Genomic DNA, 19,993 nt, shown 5'->3' with positions numbered 1-19,993 from the left:
TTTTTTTTTTTTTAATAATCCAAAGCAAGGCGACCACATTACCTTCAGTTCTGAACGTCTCTGAAGTCTGCCGGTCAGACATTCTGTCCTCTTTCATCACCTCCAGCCCTTCCAAAGCTCCCTGCTGTGAATCCCGTGGATCTGTTTTCATTTCTTCCTCAGCCGCAGTTTTTCCTACTCCTTCTTCTTCCTCCTCCTTGTGATCTCCACTTGGCTCACTTTCGCACTCCTCTTTCACGGCACCGTTGGATTGCGAGACAAAGTTGTTCTCGTCTGGAGCATGAAGCTGATTGTACGTGAGCGTCCCCGCTTCTTCATTGGCCGTAGTGGTGGAGGGGACAAGGGATGGCGCAGTAGGAGGCAAGGGGCTGAGTTCGGGCTCCTGTGGGGTTGGTGGAGAGAGCGTGGATGGTACTTTGACCATAGCGGAGGCCATAGCAGCGGCGAGAGAGTGCGGAGTGTCATAGAGGGCAGAAATGGCAGACGAAATGCTTTTCTGCAAGTCTTGGTTTTTACTGACCGAATCTTCCTCGTCAGAGGAGAAGGAGGGCAGCGCCTCCAGGTTCCCTTTCAGTTCGTCGTCAAGAGGTTTACAAGGACTCGGGCAACTACTGAGAGCTAGGTCTGCCCCCTCGCCTCCCCTCTCCTCATTGAATGTTCCCGGAGGCTGCTGTGGCGTAGTTGGTGATAGTGGAGGTGTGGGGGTTATGGGTCTGATCCCTCCTTTTAGAGAGGAACAGGTGTCCATGGGTTCCTGTTCACAGCCAACGTCATCCAGTTCAAGGCCTGACTGTTTTTTACCTGTCTTCAGGAAGTCCAAAAAAGAGGACACGAAACCAGGTTTGAAGTCAAATGCTTTCTCGTCAACCTGTAAAAACATTAGCAAAGGAGCAAGATGATTGTATTTATTATGATTATACATTACAATTATATCAAAATTACAATGGCAAATATATAATCAGACGTTCAATTAGAACAGGGGTCCCCAAACTACGGCCCGCCTCCGCATTTGGTCCGGCCCCTTGAACAATACCAGAGAGCATTTTGAGTTTTTTTTTTTTTTTCTCAATAGTGTTATTTATTTCCTGGCCTTTTTCTGTGAAGAACAAAGAGAGGGTTATTTGGTTATTATCTATTTAATTAATAGTGTTATTATTAGAGATGTCCTGATCACAAATCACAAATTAAAAAAAATTGATTCTCAAAATGTAGAGCAGTGTATTTGTATGTTTGTGCGTGCATGAGCGTCAATAAAGATGTCATACATGTATTTGTTAGAAGGAGGGAAAACTGGAAAAAGCAGGCTTGAGAATTAGCATAAATGATTAGCACATGAGCTAAGCTAATGTACTAATGTGGTATAATGGCACTGACTGTGGTCTGAATACGAGCATCATGCTTGATACCAAATTGAACACACATTTACAAAAAACAACATTTTGTCCATTGAGAGCATTTTAAGTCTGTCATTTTAAGTTTTACAGTTTATTTATTTATTGTGACAGCCACCCACGCCAGGCATAAGCGGATTTTAAGGGGGGGCCAAGGGAACTAACCCCCCCGGTGGCTGAAAAATATAATTGCATGAAATTGACTTTCCTATATATATAAAAGTTGTAAAGCAATAAAACTGCAACAAAAATGAATGAAATGAACAAAAAAATATATTTTTATAATGGGTCAAAATTATTTTTCGAACAGATCATGTGACTAGCACCTTAGACGGTCATTTGCTTTGCATACAAAAAAAAAAAAAAAAAATTAGGGGAGGGTAATTTTACTTTTTTTTTTTTTTTTTGTCTTTGATTGAAAATATTTTTTTGGGTTGAGGCAACTTTTTGGGGGATTGAATGATTTAGACACAAATGTCCTACACATAATATGGCCCAAACACAAAAAAGGATTGCTCCAATCAAATAAAACATTTTCAATGAAAAATTAAGTGTTCAGATTTTTAAATCTCAAATATTTTTTCGCATTCAAAAACGTTTTCTATCATTGAAATTTTTCGTTTTCTGATTGAAGTGATTTTTGCTTTTTAAAATGTTGAAAAAAATTTTAAGCAACTTATTTTTTTTATTGAATAATAAAGACAAAAACATCCCAGCCAAAATGTGGCCCAAACACAAATCAACATTACTTCAATCAAAAACAGGTGCTTCAATCAAAAAAAAACTTGACTCCAACCAAAAAGAAAATTCAATCAAAGAAAAATAGCTTTCACATGCATTTTTTTTTTTTTTGAGTTTTGAATTTATTTTTGCATTGAATCAGATTTTTTTTTTGATTGAAGCAACTTTTTTTTTATTGAAAATATATATTTTTGATTGAAGCAACGTTTTTTTATTGAAGCAACTTTTTTTTTTTGATTGAATAATGAAGACACAAATCTACCTCCATATGGCTCCGTCCAGGGGATACAATTTTTGACTGGGGTAACTACATTGGCACGACACCGGCGGGGCTACTATATTCAATGGTTGACTATCTTGGCGAAAATTATTGCATAAGCAGCCTGATTTTAGAATGATGGGAAACAAAAACACTCATTGTCAACTTATTATTATAAATATAGTTTTAAGTTATTTTTATTGCTTACACTGCGTTTCGGGGTCATCAACAAGCTCCAAAAGTCAAACTCCGCCTATGACGCCAGGTAAGCACAAGTCTCTGACCAAGCCATAATTGCAATTATATTACATAATGTAGATGAGTATGCAGTAATTTCCTACTAAAAGAAAAAAAACATGATATGGGTACTGGCCAATATTACATGCGGAATCGGTATCGGGAGCCATAAAAATGGTATTGGTGCAACACTAGGTTAGATTTAAAGGATGATGAATTTTACGTGTCGGCATAGCATTCGCTTTGTTACCATATTCGGTAGTAAGTCTTAAAAGACAGCAGGTGGCACTGTGGCAGCAAGGATTCTGCAGTGAAAACTACAGTAACCATAACAACGGCTGCCCTGGTAACAGTGATCTCTCTTCTCTCTTTTGTCAGTCAGAGAGAACTGGCTGTCAGTCAGCTAAAACAGTCTTTTTCAAACCCAAATCCTGTGATCGAAAACCAGGGCAGAATGCGGTATTTTCATCATTTTTTCCCCCCTTTCACTTGATAAACTCATTTATGGCATTATTTCCCAATCGGAAACAGCTACATAAAATGTAGGTAGTGGATGTATGTGGATAAAAGTCACACATAAATGTCTTGGCTATGCGTGTTTTTGTGCAATCCAACTTACACAACTGGAGAGTTTCTGCATAGTGCTCCAGCCTTCAGGGTTCAACGGATCTTCAATTTCTTTCTTCCATGTAATCTATGTTGGAATCAGAAAAATAATGACCTTTGAAAATTGTAATCTGAGCATTCTTTGTCAAATATATGAATGAACTTTACACGGTTAGCTTTATTGCACAAAGGTTTTTGGGGGACAATTCTCCTAGTCAGGGGTGAAAGTGGGCCAGAACGGTCAGGAACGCAAGTCCGGTATAAGATTCAGGGCCGGAATGCTGTTCCGGTATAAGATTCAGGGCCGGAATGTTTTTCAGGTACACGGTGCTTTAATTCCGAAAAGATGACAGCAACTGTCAAAACGCTATGTAAAAAAAAATTAAATTAAAAAAAAAATGCTCAGCTGACACACATGCATTTCAGCTCCAAGAAGAAAACAATCTACCAACATCAGATTTACATACACAAGTGTTAACAACAAGCATAATGAAGTGCTTGTGTTGCGTAATCAGTTTCCACCAATATTTATTATTGATTTTATTAAACTTGTTGAATTGATGCGACAAAAAAGGGCAATGCAACAAAATGGATCAAATCTTTAAGCGCAATGAAAGAGTTGAGGGGGCTTATTTATCATATTTAGTTTTATTTGCTCTGATGGGGAGGTTCAGAACATCTTAGCTGTCAATGAGAACTTTGGACTTATATTTGTTCATTTATGTTAGGCTACTTATTCATTTCCTTATGATTTAAAAAAGTCAATGTTTGAGAGATCTTCAAAATATATTCCATTTCACTCTGCATAATATAAGTCATTTGCACTTATTTTTCTGAATGTATGTTAGGGTTAGGGTTATCTTTATTATTTAAAAAAAAAAGTAAATGTTTACATTAACTTCAATTTTAATATATATCCTATGTTCTTAAGTAGTTAAAATTGAGATTTGGCATTTAGTATGTGAGGAAATGAGGGACAATAAAAATTAGGAGATGGAGGTTGGGGTTTATTGCTGTTTTTGTTAACTCTTATTTTCCAAATCATTGAAAAAATACAATTTTGAATGAAAATCAGTTTTTGTTTTGTGTTATAGAAATAACTGTGCTAAAACAATTTTCTTTGCATTTCAGTAGTTTAAGAGGTGTGACACCCCCCACCCCCCCCCAAAAAAAAAGAAAGAAAAAAATTAATAAATAATTAAAACAAATTTCTGGCTCCATGGCGACCTTCACGTCGGGGAGTTCCGGCAAGAAATTCTCGCCACTTTCACCCCTGCTCCTAGTCCCATCAAACAAATTTCAAAATTGATCTATATACTTTGAGAATTTAATTGCATAGAACACTGGAAAATGACATTTCTGGATAAATTGCCAGGTGAACCCATTGGCTGCCATTGAAGGTGCTAGACGTCCAATCCATTTTGACTGGGAAGGGCTTGAGGTCCAATCTATTTTGACTGGGAAGAGGGTCCCAGTTAAAATGGATTGGACGTCTAGTGCCGCAATGGTACTAAAAGATGAGAATTCACAGCCAGTCCTTCCAGTTTAAATGAATTGGAAGTCTGCTGTTGTCAATGGCAGCCAATGGGTTAATTTTACTTACAGGTCATTTCCTATTGATTTAGGGTCACTACCAGAAAATTTTGGGGCATTCCGGGGTTACTTGCTGTACATTTTGAATTATTTCTTGCTGATTTTAGGCCCTTTCTGGATCCCTTCCTGTAAATTTGGAGGTTTTTTCGGTCACTTCCTGTTGATATTAGTTATTTTTTCCCCTTGGAAATGAATGGAGCCATTCAAATAATTACATTTGTTGTCAAATTCTGGTGTAACTACATTTTTGGCAAAGAAAACAAAAAACCCAAACGGTAGAACTTTTGCGCGCTTTGATTTCCAGAATTTTTTAGTGTACCTTTGAATCAGATTAAACGAGACTAACGAGATACATTTTGAAATTTGAATTGTGTTGGCGTTTGGAAATGAGTACAGTGATCCCTCGTTTTCCCCTTTTTTCCACAAAGTATGAGTCTTTATTAAATGCTTCATTGAGTTAGTCCTCTCAAATCAACTCATGCTGCTTAGCAGCACACAACACAACACAATGAGTTGCCATATCACGCTGCAGCCCATGTTTAACAAGTTAAACGAGTCAGCGCCTTTGAAAGGTACGGTAGTTCTCAGTTTAAAGCTGTACATGATCGGATGGGACATCTCTATAAAATCCTGCATTTATTTATTTTATGGCACACAAATGATTAAAATTTTTAATCGTAATTAATCGCAATTCAAACAATCTCTAAAATATGCCATATTTTTCGGTAAATTATTGTTGGAATGGAAAGATAATCCACAGGACGGACATATACAGTACATTCAACATACTGTACATAAGAACTGTATTTGTTCATTATAACAATAAATCCACAAGATGGCATTAACATTATTAACATTCTGTCTGTTAAAGGGATCCACGGATTGAAAGACTTGTAGTTCTTAAAAGATAAATGTGAGTACAAGTTATAGCAATTTAATATTAAAACCCCTCTGAATGTTTTCGTTTTGATAAAATTTGTAAAATTTTCAATCAAAAAATAAACTAATAGCTCGCCATTGTTGACGTTGCCGAGCAGTGACGTCACATCGGGCTCCCTGCCGTTGTTCCAAAGTGTCTTTAACTACGTAAGGTAGTGATTGAAATACACCACAAAGTCTCAATGGCGAGTTTTAAATTAATTTGAGATATAGCCAAGGCAAAGTCTGAGTAAGTTTTATGTGTATTTTGCATAGCTATTTTGATTGGGAATGCCAGTTCTCTTTGCATTGAGCGCTTTTCTTTTTGTGAACATTATTTTTTTTGAGAGATAGCAGTATTATTTTTGTTGTGCTTTCACTAAATTATACTGTAGCGACTTAACTGTTCTGCCCAAATGCATGATGGGAAGCTGGGCAGCCATGAATGTCAGTGGTGGCTGCAAATTGTATATGTTCTGTGTTGTGTTCAATAAAGTGTGTTAAGAAAAAGATCATCTCCTGTCATTCTTCCCCACGTCGCTCGCCATAATAGTTATGTTTGTTGTAAAAAAGTCGCCAAAGCTTATGCCAATAAAAGGCGCGGTCCACTGAACGCCTGTGTCCACTTGCATTTCACCACTTTTTAGCTTTCAATATGCAAAAACGGCGTCACTGTAATCTGTTTGAGGCAATACATGAGCGGGTCATTCCGTGCATGCGTTAAATGCGTCAATTATTTTAATGTGATTCATTAAAAAAATTAATTACCACCCATTAACGCGATAGATTTGACAGCACTAATATTTTTTTAATTGAAAAAAAAAATCCACAATGAACTAAGGGCACAATGTTTGAAGCACGAAGTAGCGAGGGATCGCTGTAGTGCGTTCCTGCCGCCCCCCCCCACAAATGCATTTTTGCCCTAACTGTAAACGTTGGGCTGAAATCGAACAGTGAGAAATGGTCAAAGCGTGTTGACTCTGCTTGGCGTGCCGAAAAAAAAGTGGATGGAACCAAAACCTGAATATTATACTGTACTGTATGTGGGGAGCTTTGCAAAGCATTATTAAATTTCATAATGTGACTGCCATGAGCTTGCAACACAAATCAAAATAGAAATATATGTCCCAGCTGATCTGGACCACATAAATTCCCTGCAAGCAGAATTGTCAGATGTATGCTTTTGGGTGAATATCAAGTGTTTTAATCTCATGTCTTCAATTTTCAATTGAAAAAATAATATCTCTCTGTTCAGCCACTGATTTCTTCTTCAACCGTATCTCATTTATTTGTCATTCTGCCACTCCCCGGCAAAAAAGCCGCTTCACTCGCCCTCAAGCTGTTGTGAATAATTTGACAGAGGAGATGAGAAAGTCTCAGCTTTGGTCACACATTGCACATGGCCAATCCATTCATACTTGCATATTAATGTCTGTATTGGTGTCATTCATAATCTTTTCAAATGACTGATTATCACCGTTCCAACTTTGAATCGTCAAAAAAAAAAAAAAATTCACGTGACACAATTCTCTTTCGATTGTATTAATGGTTTCCATTAAAATGCAGGTTTTTCGACTCCATTCATTTCCAATGGCAAAAACATTCACATTTAAATATGTATCTCTTCCAACATTTTTTCGCTTATTCATATAATTTACACATTAAAAATTCACAAAAATATACCGTTTTTGCCAAAAATGTACGATTTCACCAAAATCTGACAAAAACATCCTCATTTATTTCAAGTGGCCTCGTTCATTTCTAGCGGGAAAAAAAATTACAACAGGAATCTCAACAGGAAGCACCCCAAAATCTACAGGAAGTGACCTAAAACCAAAGCAAAAACAAACAAAAAAACATGTAAACCACAAAAATTAAGAAAACAAAAACAAAACAAAAAAGAACAGAAAAGTAAAATAACATGGAATAAGTGAAAAAATGTAAAGGGTAAAAAAAAAATAAAATAAAAAATTTTAAAGCAAAATAGTGCAAAAACATAAAAAACAGAAAAGTCACAAAACTGCGGGAAAGAAATTCACCCCAAAAAAACTCCACAAAGCTATCAAAAAATTCACAAATACAAAAAAAATCATGGAAAACTTTAAGCATCACCATGCAATTTCTCTAGAAATTGAATTGTCTAGTATCCATAAAGGCATTTTGCCTTTCAAATTGGCTCCATTTTCAAAGCAAAGGGAAATCCAAGCAGTATTAGAAAAGAAATATTTCATCACTTAAACTAATGAAGACAGTTTCAATCTATACATCAGTGAGAATACTCAATATTGCACTCTATACCGAATAATAAATTGTGTTTAAAGTATATACCTCTCCAGAATTCTCATGATGAATCCTGTCCTGTGTCTGGTTTAGCTCATTTCTGCTGATGTCCATGTTGGCACTAGGTCCCGGACTCGGACCCAGTGATGGTGCTGACCCCAGTGATCCATCAGACAGAGCTGGATCAGTGCTGGACAGTGAATCAGTCCTCAACAATGATTGTGATGGGGTCATGGCAGGACCGTGAAGTGCGACCTAAAAGATGGATTGACAACAATGTGACTTCAAGTTAAAGCCACCTATTCTTCAATGCATAACAGTTCGGCGAGTGAATGTGCCAATGTTTATTCTGTATATCCTGGTAGCCTCCCTTTTTTTTTCCTCCTCAGACAAAACTTTTTGTCACTTTGGTTGCTCTGCCATCTTTGCAGAATTTGCACGAAAGTGTTTGCATCTACTTCTGGTGTTACAATGAATGGGGAAAGGGGGAAGTGAAATATGCCGTAAAGCAGTCAGCACATTTTGTAGGTTTTTTTTTTTTTTTGTGTGGTAGGGTTCCTGCTACCCTCCTCAATAGGGGTGTGACAAAATATCGAAATGGTGATATATCGTGATACATTGTATCCCAAAAGGTTATCGATATGCTCCTGCCAAGAATCGGGATATCGTTTTAAAAAGGTGTCAGTGTTTAAAAAAAACATTTTAAAAAAAGGGACCAACAAGTTGCTACCAAAATATTCCATCATAATAGTGTCTCAGGTAACTCTTCGGCTGCCATTGACGGTGCTCGACTCCCAATCCATTTGGACTGGGGACGTTCGTTTATTCGAAATAGGGCTGCAGCTATCGATGATTTTAGTAGCCGATTAAGCAATGAACTATTCATTCCGAATAACCGAGTAATCGTATATGGAACATAAAAAATTTAAATACCTGAGCTGAGCCTCAAACGGTATATAAAAAAAAAAAAAGAGGATCTATGTACAACAAAAGAACAATTGGCTAAGTTACATAGCAAAAGTCAGCTAGCTTAAATGCTATAAAATCCTAACGCTTTTTTACAATGCTCTTAACAAATGGCTCAGACACATATTCCCACAAAAAATGGCTGAATATACCTTTAAACTAAATTACGAATGCATTCAAAAAAATCATTAGCTCAAACAAAAACTTGGCTTATGTTGGTCTTAACAGGGAGCAGATGGATTCAGCCATATGAAATGAGGTAGACTAGAGGGCCGTGTATCCACCCAAATCAATGAAAATAAATGCAAACACTTTCAAAACAATCCATTACAACGCGATTTGAAATTAAACGAATACTCGAAGCAGCAAAATTTAATTTGAATCTTTTTTTCTAATCGAATACTCGAGTTAATCGATTAATCGTGGCAGCACTAATTTGACACCAGACCATTCGCAGTCATTCCGTCCGATTTTTAGGGGCATTTACGGGTCATTTGCTGTTATTTTACAGGTCGTTTCCTGTTCAGTTTGAGTTTTAATCATTTGGGTGATTTCCAGGTCACTTACTGTTCTGTAACTCAAAATAAACAGGAAGTGACCCATAAAAATATCCCCAAATCAACAGGAAGTAACTAAAAAACAACAGGTAAATGACCTTAAATGGCCCAAAATTACCTCATTGCCTGGCATTGGCTGCAGATGACGGCCATAGACATTCAATCCGTTTGAAGTCGGAGGGATGGACTCTCCCACTTCAAATGGATTGGGCGTCTACTAGTGATAAACTCATTCCAATTCACAGCAGAAGTTTGTTTTTCTGTTTATTAGTTGTTTGTAGAATACCCTAGAAGGATTTCCTGACCAATGTATCGACAATCGTTGTATCGCCATATCGTCAGATCATCGTTATCGTGAGCTTTGTATCGCAAATCGTATCGTATCGTGAGGTAACAAGAGGTTCCCACTCCTACTCCTCAAAGTTAATTAGTGTCGGAGAACGCGATACAGACCAGCTCAAGATATAAAAGAGGTGTCATTCAACTAGTTGTCAGTCAACATACTATCACAAATGTTATGAAAATATTTTATAAAGGTTGAAAAGTTACCTAGTGTTGCTTTAAAGAGCATACGACAGGAGAAAAAAAAAGTCTTAAATAGCATTATCATGTGAATTAGAATCATATTTTGAGACGATTCGACTATATGCCACAATTTAGCAAAGCGCAGATGACGAGAAATTTTTAATCTGCCGGTTAGCCACGCCTACCATTATAGGGCTCTAGCGTCCCCAACAGGTGGATGACGTCAGCGGGAGACTGGGCTCATCGGTTTTACAATTCAGCCCATTGAAGGGGAATTATTCAGAATGAGAAAAACGCGACGAAGAGAGCCGCAAAATGTCATTGTTTCAGTCTCTCTACTCCAATATTTTTACAGGATATTCTTTTTATCCAAGTATTTTCCTCAATTGCTAAATAAATGGCATGGTCATGACAAATAACAGTCTTGTGCTGAATGGAATATGAAATCATAAAAATGCACTTATTCAGGACGACATGGCAAAATTACTCCATAATGGTCAAAACTGTCGACTTCACCTTTACTGTCGCACCTCCCGAACGATATTTTATGACACCTAAATCGGACATATGTCATTTCCCTTCCCATGCTTCGGAGAATGTAAACAAACCAAGAGGCGTGACAGCTAGCCGACATGCTAACCCGAACTGAGTGATGTTTCAAAGTCTTCAAAGCGGAAAATCACACATAACTAGCCCGGATTATTTGACATGACGACTGGGTTGTCGATTGTCTTCGCGGACTGGCAAACCGCCCGGCGGAAAGCAATTTATAGCTCGTTTCCCGGAGGAGGGCAGCTGCAGTTGTTGTGCAGCTAACGTTCAGCTAATGTGCATGAGGAGAGCTTTTTACTTTCCCATCAATGATCAAAAGTAAGTAGTCCTTTATTTAAAGAAAGTTCGTAGTGTTTACTTTGTAATCGCTGTATTCGTATTTGACATAATACAAAAGATGTTTACTCAGTTCCTCGTAAGTCCAATAGTAGGGCTTGTTTCGGCGAATATCCACAGTGAATGGGAACCTTTTGAAACTCCAAAAAGGCGCATATGCCTCTCCATCATAAAGCAAGATTTTTCTGCAGCGGTTTGGCTGGCGTGATGCGAAAAATAAACGTATTAATCCGCAAAATCAGCTGAATCCTTAGTCCTCATACACAACAGTACGGCTGTAGTGAAGAGGACGTCTTCAACCGTACACGTCACAGCACCCGCCTCCTCAATGCAAGACCCAAGCCGGAAGTCACTCATTTTCATGCCGCGGTATTCAAAAAACAAAATAAACATAGCGATCGCTTCCACACACATCCAAGGGGTCCATATCATTCAGGAGCATAAAATACCGCGTGTATTATGAAATAAACATGCTTTTTCGTGTCACATGAACTTTAAGAAAAAAAAATACTAATTTTGGGAGAATTTGGTTAAGAAAAAAAATACAAATTTTTGGAGAATTTGGGCAAGAGTTAACTAAAAATCTAAGTCATGTACAAATAAGTTTGATACACTTTTATAGTGCTCATAGTGGATATCGGACCAGTACAAATAATACTAATAATTTTTTTTTTTTTTTTAATCATGTAATTTTTCCCACTGTACCTTGATGGGGCTGCCTGGCTCTTGTTGCAGTTGTTGGTGTGGCTGCTGCATATGTTGTTGGTAGTTGTGTTGCTGTTGTTGGTGATGCATTTGGTGGTGAGAGGGAGGAACGTGATGATGCAAGGTATGTCCTTGTTGCTGTTGAGCTATATGGTGGTGTTCTAGCTCTTGTCTGCGATGTTCATGCGCATCCTGTTGGAGATGCTGTGGCTGGTTGTAATGTTGCGGCGGATGCTGCTGCGGGTGATATGTGAGGTGGTGTGCTTTGTTCATATCTTGATGAACTTCCATGAGACCGTCATCCTTCCTACCTCGACCTCTACCTCTCCCTCGTCCCCTTCTGCTTTCTCCAGCTGCTGATCCCATCAGGCCACGGCAGTAAGAAGGTTCTGGGAGAGGGCGTATGCGTGGTCTACCTCTAGGCCGAGGAGGACCTTCGCGTTTTGGTTTTGTTGGTTTCCTCCCTCTTTTCTTTGGGCCATCGTGGGTGACGATTGGTTGTGAATGTCCGAGGGAAGAATAGCCAGATGGGTGGCAGAAGTCCATGTCGCCCATCATGGGACTGAGCCCACTGACTCCTGATGCACTGCCAGACTTTCGACAGCTAGATATCAAGTCCGGGAGCATGTCGGGAAGGCGTCGACTGTTTAGACGTATATCAGCCGGGCCGTCAGCTTTATCTTCATCATCTTCAAATTCATATTCTTGTGCATAATTTTTTTTGGTTAGCGGTTGTGGCTCACGTCGCTGTTTAAGCAAGTGAAATGAACTTGTTTTCAGCAGTTTTTTGGGTCGAGACGAACAAAAGATTGCTGAGGTCATACCAGTATTGTTACTCCCAGCTCCCACTGACCCTGTCATTTTGTTGGCCGGATCTTGAGCAGTAGAATTCAATCCTATAGCAGAGGTCTGGGACTGTATAAGGCCAAGTTGATCAGTATTCACAGTTGAGGGAAGATCATGGGTCTTCATAGAGTTGGGATCTGCATTTGGATTTGAATTTCCTGATCCAGAGAGACTGTGACAGTATTGTCCATAACCTTGATCTCCGTGATGTCCAACCAGACCATAGCGTTGTCCGGCATGTCCTGTTTTTAGGACATCCATGGCTTCTTGCCCACGCCCTTGAGCAATGTTCTCTCGGGAACCCTGTCCAGTCACAGAATCCCCGGCACAACTAGACTTATATGTTGCTGAGCAAAACATGTCTTCCATTCCTGGAAAGAAAGACCGGTCTTCATCATTTAAAAGAGAGTCTGAAAAGCAGATAGATGTTAAAGATGTAAACTGCTCCTGTTGCTGATTTTGATTCAATCTGTTTTTTACACCACGGCTGACGTCATCAAACTGATGAGGCTTATGTCTGTCTAGCTGGGTGTGTGACAGATGGTTTTCTGTCTCTCTTGTTTGGGATTGTTGCAGTTGTTGGGGAGTTCCTATATTCCCTGCCAACTGATGTGACTGTGGATGAGCTAAATGGGAATGGGAAATTTGATGGTGACCGTGAGCTTGCTGATGGTGGTGGCTATGTGTCTGAGGTTGGTTGACGTGGTGCAGGTGGGAGGTAGTGGGTAAACCCATATCTGGTTCAGACAGAAACCCATGCAGCTCTGGGGCTGTGTGTTGAGGATGGTGGTGGGATGGCAGACAGTTCTGCTGTCTATGTCTTTCTCCAACAACACTATCACCTTCTGTAATATTAGCACCAATTCTGATGGCATGTCTGTCTAGAGCTCCTCCACTATCTCTGCTTCTCGGCTGTGAAAGAGGCTGGTCCAACATATCTCCCGTGGACACAGAGTTCTGGCTTATTCGACTTTGCTCTCTCTGCGCTCCAAGACTATAGCGTGTATCCAAATTTTGATTCTGCAGCTGGAGTTGTAGCTGTGACTGACTCTGTGCATGGGAACCCACACCTGTGAGCCCCGATCCTCGACTTGATGCCATGACACTTTGCTGGCTCAGAGGATGTTGCTGTGGTGCTTGTTGGGATTCCATTTTAGTCCGAGACATGACAGGATGCATCATCTGAGTTTGCTGAGGGCAGTCTGGTGGTGAATTCATCATTTGGTGAGAAATCTGGTTTTGTCTAGCGTGCTGGACATCTGTCGTAGTACATAAGTAGGACCTATCTGTGCTATCTGAAGACTTTTTTAGCTCCATATGCGGATGCTGTGGGTGAGTATGATTTTGCTGAGAGTGATGGGGAGGTTGTGTGTGCTGAGAGAGTTGCGATTGCTGACATTGTTGCTGAGAATGGGGTGACAGGTGGGGGATGTGATGGGAGGGACGAGAATGTTGGTGCTGTGTGTAGGGGTCCCCTCTTCCATAATGACCTACCGAAACCATGGAGTCATGTTCTGAAGGATGGGAGTGGGTAGTATGGGAAAGGGAGTCTGTTACTCCACCCACCCCTTCAGTGGTGGATTTTGATATAGTCAACTCAGTCTTAGTATGCTGTTGCTTCTTTTGTGACATTTCCAGTTGACTATTTAATCCACTTGTTACTTCACTAAATGATGTTTCAGGCTCCGAACTGCTATTGGTGCTATTTGTACGAATTACACTGTGAAGGTGGTAACGTTCCTCTGAGATCTTGTTCATGTCATAAGTTCTTCCTTTGGCTTCTGTATCTCCAGTTAGTGGAATCTGTTCTGGTATCTGAACAGAAGAAAGATGCTGGGCAGAATGAGAAGTTGAACTTTGCGTGTGAAGTAATTGTTCGATGAGGAACTCATCATCTTCTTCCGCCTCTTGGGAGCGCTCAGGCCTAAGCATGTTGGGCTGGGTTTTGGGTTTGGGTGGAGTTGAGTGGTAGGGCTGTTGCCGCGTTTCATTAAAACCTTGTGACGATATAAATGTGGGTGAGAGCATGGAGGGCAGGTATTTGCTGGCTCCTGAGACCCCCGGGGATTGTGCGGGCCGAGCTGAAGGAGGAGAGTGCAAACCAGGGTGTGGGACAGTAGAAGTAATAGAAGGTGAGGGACTAGACTCATTCAAGTGGTACGAATTGCTTACATTAGCACCCCCACTTCCTGAACTTGCAGCAACAAGTCCAGTATCAAGTGTGGTAACTCCTGATGCCCCGCCTCCTTTTGATCCTGTAGCATTTCCATACCCTAGGGAAGGACTCTCTGCTCTTCTGTGGGAGGCTGAGCTAAAGTTTGAGTCCCCAAAGACAATTTCTGCCGAAAGCGAGCGTCCACCTGACCCTAAATCGGTGAAAGCTTTCCCTCCATTTCCTCCTCCTCCAGAGCTAATCTCATGTGTGCTAGGGGAGCTAAAGCTACCACAAGACTGGGTCATGTGAGTCGACGTTGGCTGGTTAGGAGAATATGCCTGGGCTTGTTGTTGGGGAGGGGTCTGGCCTTGTAGGCTTGTGCTAGATTTAGCTACAGGTGGAGAACCATATATAGCGAGACATGGTTTGGGCGTTGACTGGGTTGATGAAACCATTGGTGAAGGTGGTGCTGGCACTGATTGAGGTGGAGGCTGCTGGCGAGAGGGAGCAGACAAGGTTCCATTGTTGGCCTTAGGGTTTGAAGACGATGAAGAGGAGTTGCACAATGCTGATGGTGGCGTGTGTGAGGTTCTTGAAGAGGATGATGCTGTGTTTGAAGAGGAGAAGCTACTACTGGAGCTATTGGCTTCTTTAGTCCCAGATAAAGAGATTGCTGAGCTGGAGGAAGAAGAAGTGTAGGGTGGTTGAATATTAGGTCGATATGGCTGAGACTCTGACTGTGGTGAGGGTTTAGGATCTGAATGCGGGCTCTGATCCCCCAAAGGACTAGAAGACACACCAGTGTGAGGGTGTTGATTTGGTATATGCTGGTAACCTACTGACCCACCACAACTGATATATTGCTGTAGTGGAAGCGTTGTGGAATGGGCTGGGGGTGAGCGTTGGTAATGCTTAATAACGGTATCCTGTCGGGGAATTGCCCTCTCCTGTGGAGGGAGTGGCTGAGGGGGCGTAGTGGGTATCAGGGCTGATGTGGAGGAGAACATGGAGGAATTATAAAGCTGAGAAGACTGGTTGTGGAGTTGGGAGGATAGCAGGTTAAACTGATGAGGGGGCAGATGGCAATTGGCGGAGGTGGGCGGGGCATGGTTTTGAGGAGGTGCCGGTAGCTCCTGGGAGCTCCGGTAGGCGCTACTTTGGGAAGACAGCAGGCGATCAAATCCCAGGCTGGACTGGGAGGGTGTTTTAATGTGCAGCAGGGGATCATGGGGGGACAACAAACCATTGGAAGTTGGGCTAAAGGTGGGTGTGTCCTGGAGGGATAGTGAAGGATTGAAGGAGCGTCCAGAGAAAGAGCCAGGATGCTGGTATGCAGAAAGGGCTGAGGAGGAGGGAAAGGAGCTGGAACCAGGAAGAGCTCCTGAAATAAAGAGCTCCGTTGGGGATGGTGCGTGCATTGCTACAGGACACAGATCAACATTACATGGATAGTGTCAGTCAAAACAAGTATCAGATCAGATTACATTTAACATATTGGAAAGTCTTCAATTTGAGAGATTTTAATTGTGTTCATTTTTTTTGTCAGATTAAACTTTATCTGAATACTACAAATGATTATGTACAGGATATCTGAGCATTTCTTTTTTTTTTTCTTTGCAAGAAACTAGGATTCCCCTAACAAGTTGACACATACCAGTCTGCCAAGAGGGAGTGCGAAATTGTGTGAGGAGGGAAGAAGCTGAGGGTGGGGGCTGTGGACCACGGGAATCCAAAGCAGAAATCAGATTCATGACGGATGGATCAGGACCCGAGGGGCCCGAGTGGTGAAGACTGGCATCAAACAGCCCTGACAGGCCTGGCAACAAACCACATCCATGATGTTTTACATAAAAATATGATCATCATTTCATTAACATAACGTGCTACAGTGTAGCATCACAACAGGTGTTTCTGATAAGATAATACAAAAAAGACTACATGATTATTATCACTTTTTAGATAACCAATAACATATATAAACCATTTCATTGCCCCTTTAAAAATGAACCTATTATTCATTTTTATATCAACTGCTAAAGTCCATTTCAATATCAAGTGCTACAGGGACCTACGCCTCCTGCAATAAAGAGACCACTCTGCATCAGTGCATTTAATGAGGATTCTTTCCATTTTAGTGAGCTTCCAATGGTTTATCATTTTCAAGCAAGGGAAGTAGGAATTTTAAACACTATTTATCTTTTCATAGGGAACATTTTCACCAGGCACTATATTTCAGGTTTTTAAAAATTATCATGTAGGTTGTGTGTTCAGACAGAGTCCAAAATAAAACCTGTAACTATACTTTGCTATCTTAATCAAGAATTAATATCTATCAAACAGCGACCAGTTTCTCACCCAGTGTGCGTCCACCCCAAGCCCCACCCTGTCTGGATCCTCCTGGGTGGTGGTTGGTTGCATAACCCTGGAGGGGATGAGGGGTACCATAGGCTTGCCGGTGGAGCAGCTCTGAGTCGGTGTGGCTTGACCTGGCACTCCCATACATGAGGCTGAAGAGATATGATCGTAACAGTTAGATATTAGTATTGGTAGGGGCCCTGATACGGCATTAAAATGCAGGCATCGGTATGGGCTAGTACTAAAAATAATGTGCCGATGCTGTGCAATATGTTCTCTTTGAGATTTAGGCCGTATTCACACCTGCCCTGTTTGGTCCAGACCGAACCAAAAAAGTTTGTAGTGTACTCCTTTTGGGCTGGTGTGAATACAAACCAGCAAACTCTGGTGCGGACCAAACAGCCGGTCCGAGACCTCGCCGGAGAGGTGGTCTTGGTTCGTGGACCGTGGTGCAGTTCGCCATAGGTGTGAAAGCAACCGCACCTTGGTCCGGCCCTAGTCGAAATCACAAGCTTTTTGGACATAAGAGGCTTCCGTAGCATGGAAATGTTGTTTAGTTAACGTAACAGTCTGTAGTTAGCATTACGTCGGCTAATATGAATTGGGTTTCCACGTAGAGCAATGAGGAACGGAATGTTCACTGTCCTTGTAAAATGAACGTGGCACCAAACATCTCTGATGCAGGACTCTTGAGCTCCATGATTGCTTACTTCCTTATTTTACAGTGTTACCCCGCCACGACTGTTTTGTCCATTGATTGAACAACTTTTGTACATGCCTAGGTTTGTTGTGGAATCCTGGGTCGCTTGCTCAAATTGCAATGTGAAAAGGATCCGCATCATAAAAAGTTCGGACCAAATGTATTTTGATGCGGACCAAAGAAAGCGAACTATAGACTTTCTTGGTGTGAATCCGGCCTTAGTTTCTAACCAAAAGTCTAAAAGGAAGGTTGCCCTTCCCAAGATGGCCGACAGTTACAAACGCTGCCAAAGAAGCAGGAGTAGAAGCAAAAGTAGCAGAAGATGATTAAGAAGAAGATGAAAAATAGGTGTTTTTTTTAGCCACGGAGAGTTTATTGTCTGGTAAGTGTTGTTGAATGTGATCATTTAGCATATTTGCAATATATGGCCCCAGTGTTGTTTTCGTCAAACATGACAACGAAAATATTTCATCGACAAACAGCTCTTTTCATGACGATGACTAGACGATAACGAGCTAAAAATGTGCTTGGGGGACTAAAACATAATTAGACGAATTCCAGTTTTCATCTGACGTGACGAAAGTACAAAACAGTTTCCATCACATGTTCACAATGTGTGACATTAATGTGTAGTTAGCCTGCATTGTAGCAGTGTCTGGTTTTGCCACTCGTGACATGCTGCGTCCCCCCGCCTTCCCAACTCACTAGTGTGTTGTCTCCAGTCTACGTGCAGGCTTGCAGACACGGTAAAATTTATTTTCTTGGCCAGAGAGAATATGCAATATTGCTTTAGCCTTTATAGGTCTGTGCTTAGCGATCATCGCACACTCAATGCAACTCGTAGCGTGAGCATAGATGTCGCGTTTGCGTTAGAATTAGGCTAATGCCACTTATTTTAAATTAGTTTGTCATCAAGGTGGGTATAATTAATTGAAAATAATGTAATGTTTTTTTGCTGAGTGTGTTTTATCACCAAGTTGAGAGTAGTCCTTGTAGCTAGAAGCTACAATATGTGCTCGTCTGTCATTGTTTATTCAAAATAGTTGGAAACCTTTATTTATTTTTGGAGTAATAGTTTTTTTTTACAGACGAAAATATTTTTAGCCAACGTCGACTAAAACGAGACGAAATAAGCCTTGAGTTTTCGCCAACAAAAACTAGACGAAGACAAACACATTTTGAGATGACTAAAATATGACTAAGACTAATAACCCGGATAGCAGACCGACGTTGAATAAACGTTGATTTTCCATCAAAGTCATCAGTATGGTTGGCATCGAAATTTTCGACATCAAGTAAAACAACAGTGTTTTATGGTATGTTAGGCAGTACTAAGCCCTTGTGAAGGCACTGACCGATTTCTGAGGATATTGTGGTTCTGTGTTCTGCCCTGGGTGGAAGGTAATTCTCTCAAGTAAGAGCCCTAACAACTCATTCTGTTGGCCATGATTTGGACACTTTCTTCTTCAGAGGACACATAAGTGGAATCTTATGAGTCAGATTGATCCTGTTCAGTTGGATTTCCAGGTGGACAACTGCCACTGCCACCTGGACAATAGTCTGGGTCCTCATCATCAGAAATTTTGGACACTCGAGTCCAACCCCGTCACTGCCTCTCCATCATCCAACATCTGTAGGACCATTTCAGCTGTAAATCTAGCAGCAATGACATTTTGGATAAGGAAACATAAGAGTAGTGTTTTCAATAGATCAATATGGAGCCGTATAAATAAATACACACACACAAACACACTATATATACATACAATAATGTTAGCTAACTTGGCTAGGTTCGAATCCGATTTTTTCGTGCTTTTCTGATTCGACTGAACAGGAAAAGTCACATGAAAGTGGACCATTTCAAATTCGATCAAGGTCACTTTCGTATGTGGTTAAAATCCCATCCGGGCCACATTTTTCCAGAATGTGGCTGCGGTCCGAACTGTCAAGTCCCCCAAATTGGATTTCATGCAGCAATTAACATCAGTAAAGAGCGAGAGAGAGACCGGGTGCTATGGTAGAGGTGCAGCTGTGCATTAGCGTTAGCGCCTAGCTTGATGGCGGCTTTTGAGGAAGGAACGGGCTTGACAACAGTCATAAAAAAATAAAATGGGTTGAGGATAAGCCTGACAATGCTCGGCTTTCTCTCTGCTCCAATGCTCCTGCACTTGCGGGCCAGTTTACTTAGCACATTTCGGACTGCGAATTAGAGCGCATATGTGGTACTTGAACAGGCTCAATGGACAAAGGCAGTCTGAGCGGGTACGCCAA

The 19,993-nt window shown here is 40.8% G+C and overlaps 1 protein-coding gene across 3 annotated transcripts in view; it reads right to left on the bottom strand.

The window, feature by feature from the left end:
• prr12b (proline rich 12b) overlaps positions 1–19,993 on the bottom strand; it is a 48,746-nt gene that overhangs the window by 23,495 nt on the left and 5,258 nt on the right. Inside the window, exons 2-8 of one of the 3 annotated variants that reach the window (XM_057861219.1) lie at positions 19,078–19,353; positions 17,023–17,174; positions 16,322–16,483; positions 11,667–16,087; positions 8,074–8,280; positions 3,248–3,322; positions 43–868 (exon numbers count right to left, since the gene is read on the bottom strand). In XM_057861219.1, the coding sequence (XP_057717202.1) occupies positions 43–868; positions 3,248–3,322; positions 8,074–8,280; positions 11,667–16,087; positions 16,322–16,483; positions 17,023–17,170 (5,839 nt within the window). In that variant the 5' untranslated portion in view covers positions 17,171–17,174; positions 19,078–19,353. The remainder of the gene's footprint in view (positions 1–42; positions 869–3,247; positions 3,323–8,073; positions 8,281–11,666; positions 16,088–16,321; positions 16,484–17,022; positions 17,175–19,077; positions 19,354–19,993) is intronic. The other 2 variants (XM_057861217.1, XM_057861218.1) reach the window with 2 other exon arrangements.

Source organism: Corythoichthys intestinalis, chromosome 16 (genome assembly GCF_030265065.1).
Source record: "Corythoichthys intestinalis isolate RoL2023-P3 chromosome 16, ASM3026506v1, whole genome shotgun sequence".
In the NCBI taxonomy this organism is placed as follows: Eukaryota; Metazoa; Chordata; class Actinopteri; order Syngnathiformes; family Syngnathidae; genus Corythoichthys; species Corythoichthys intestinalis.
This window is presented reverse-complemented; position numbering and strand designations above follow the sequence as displayed.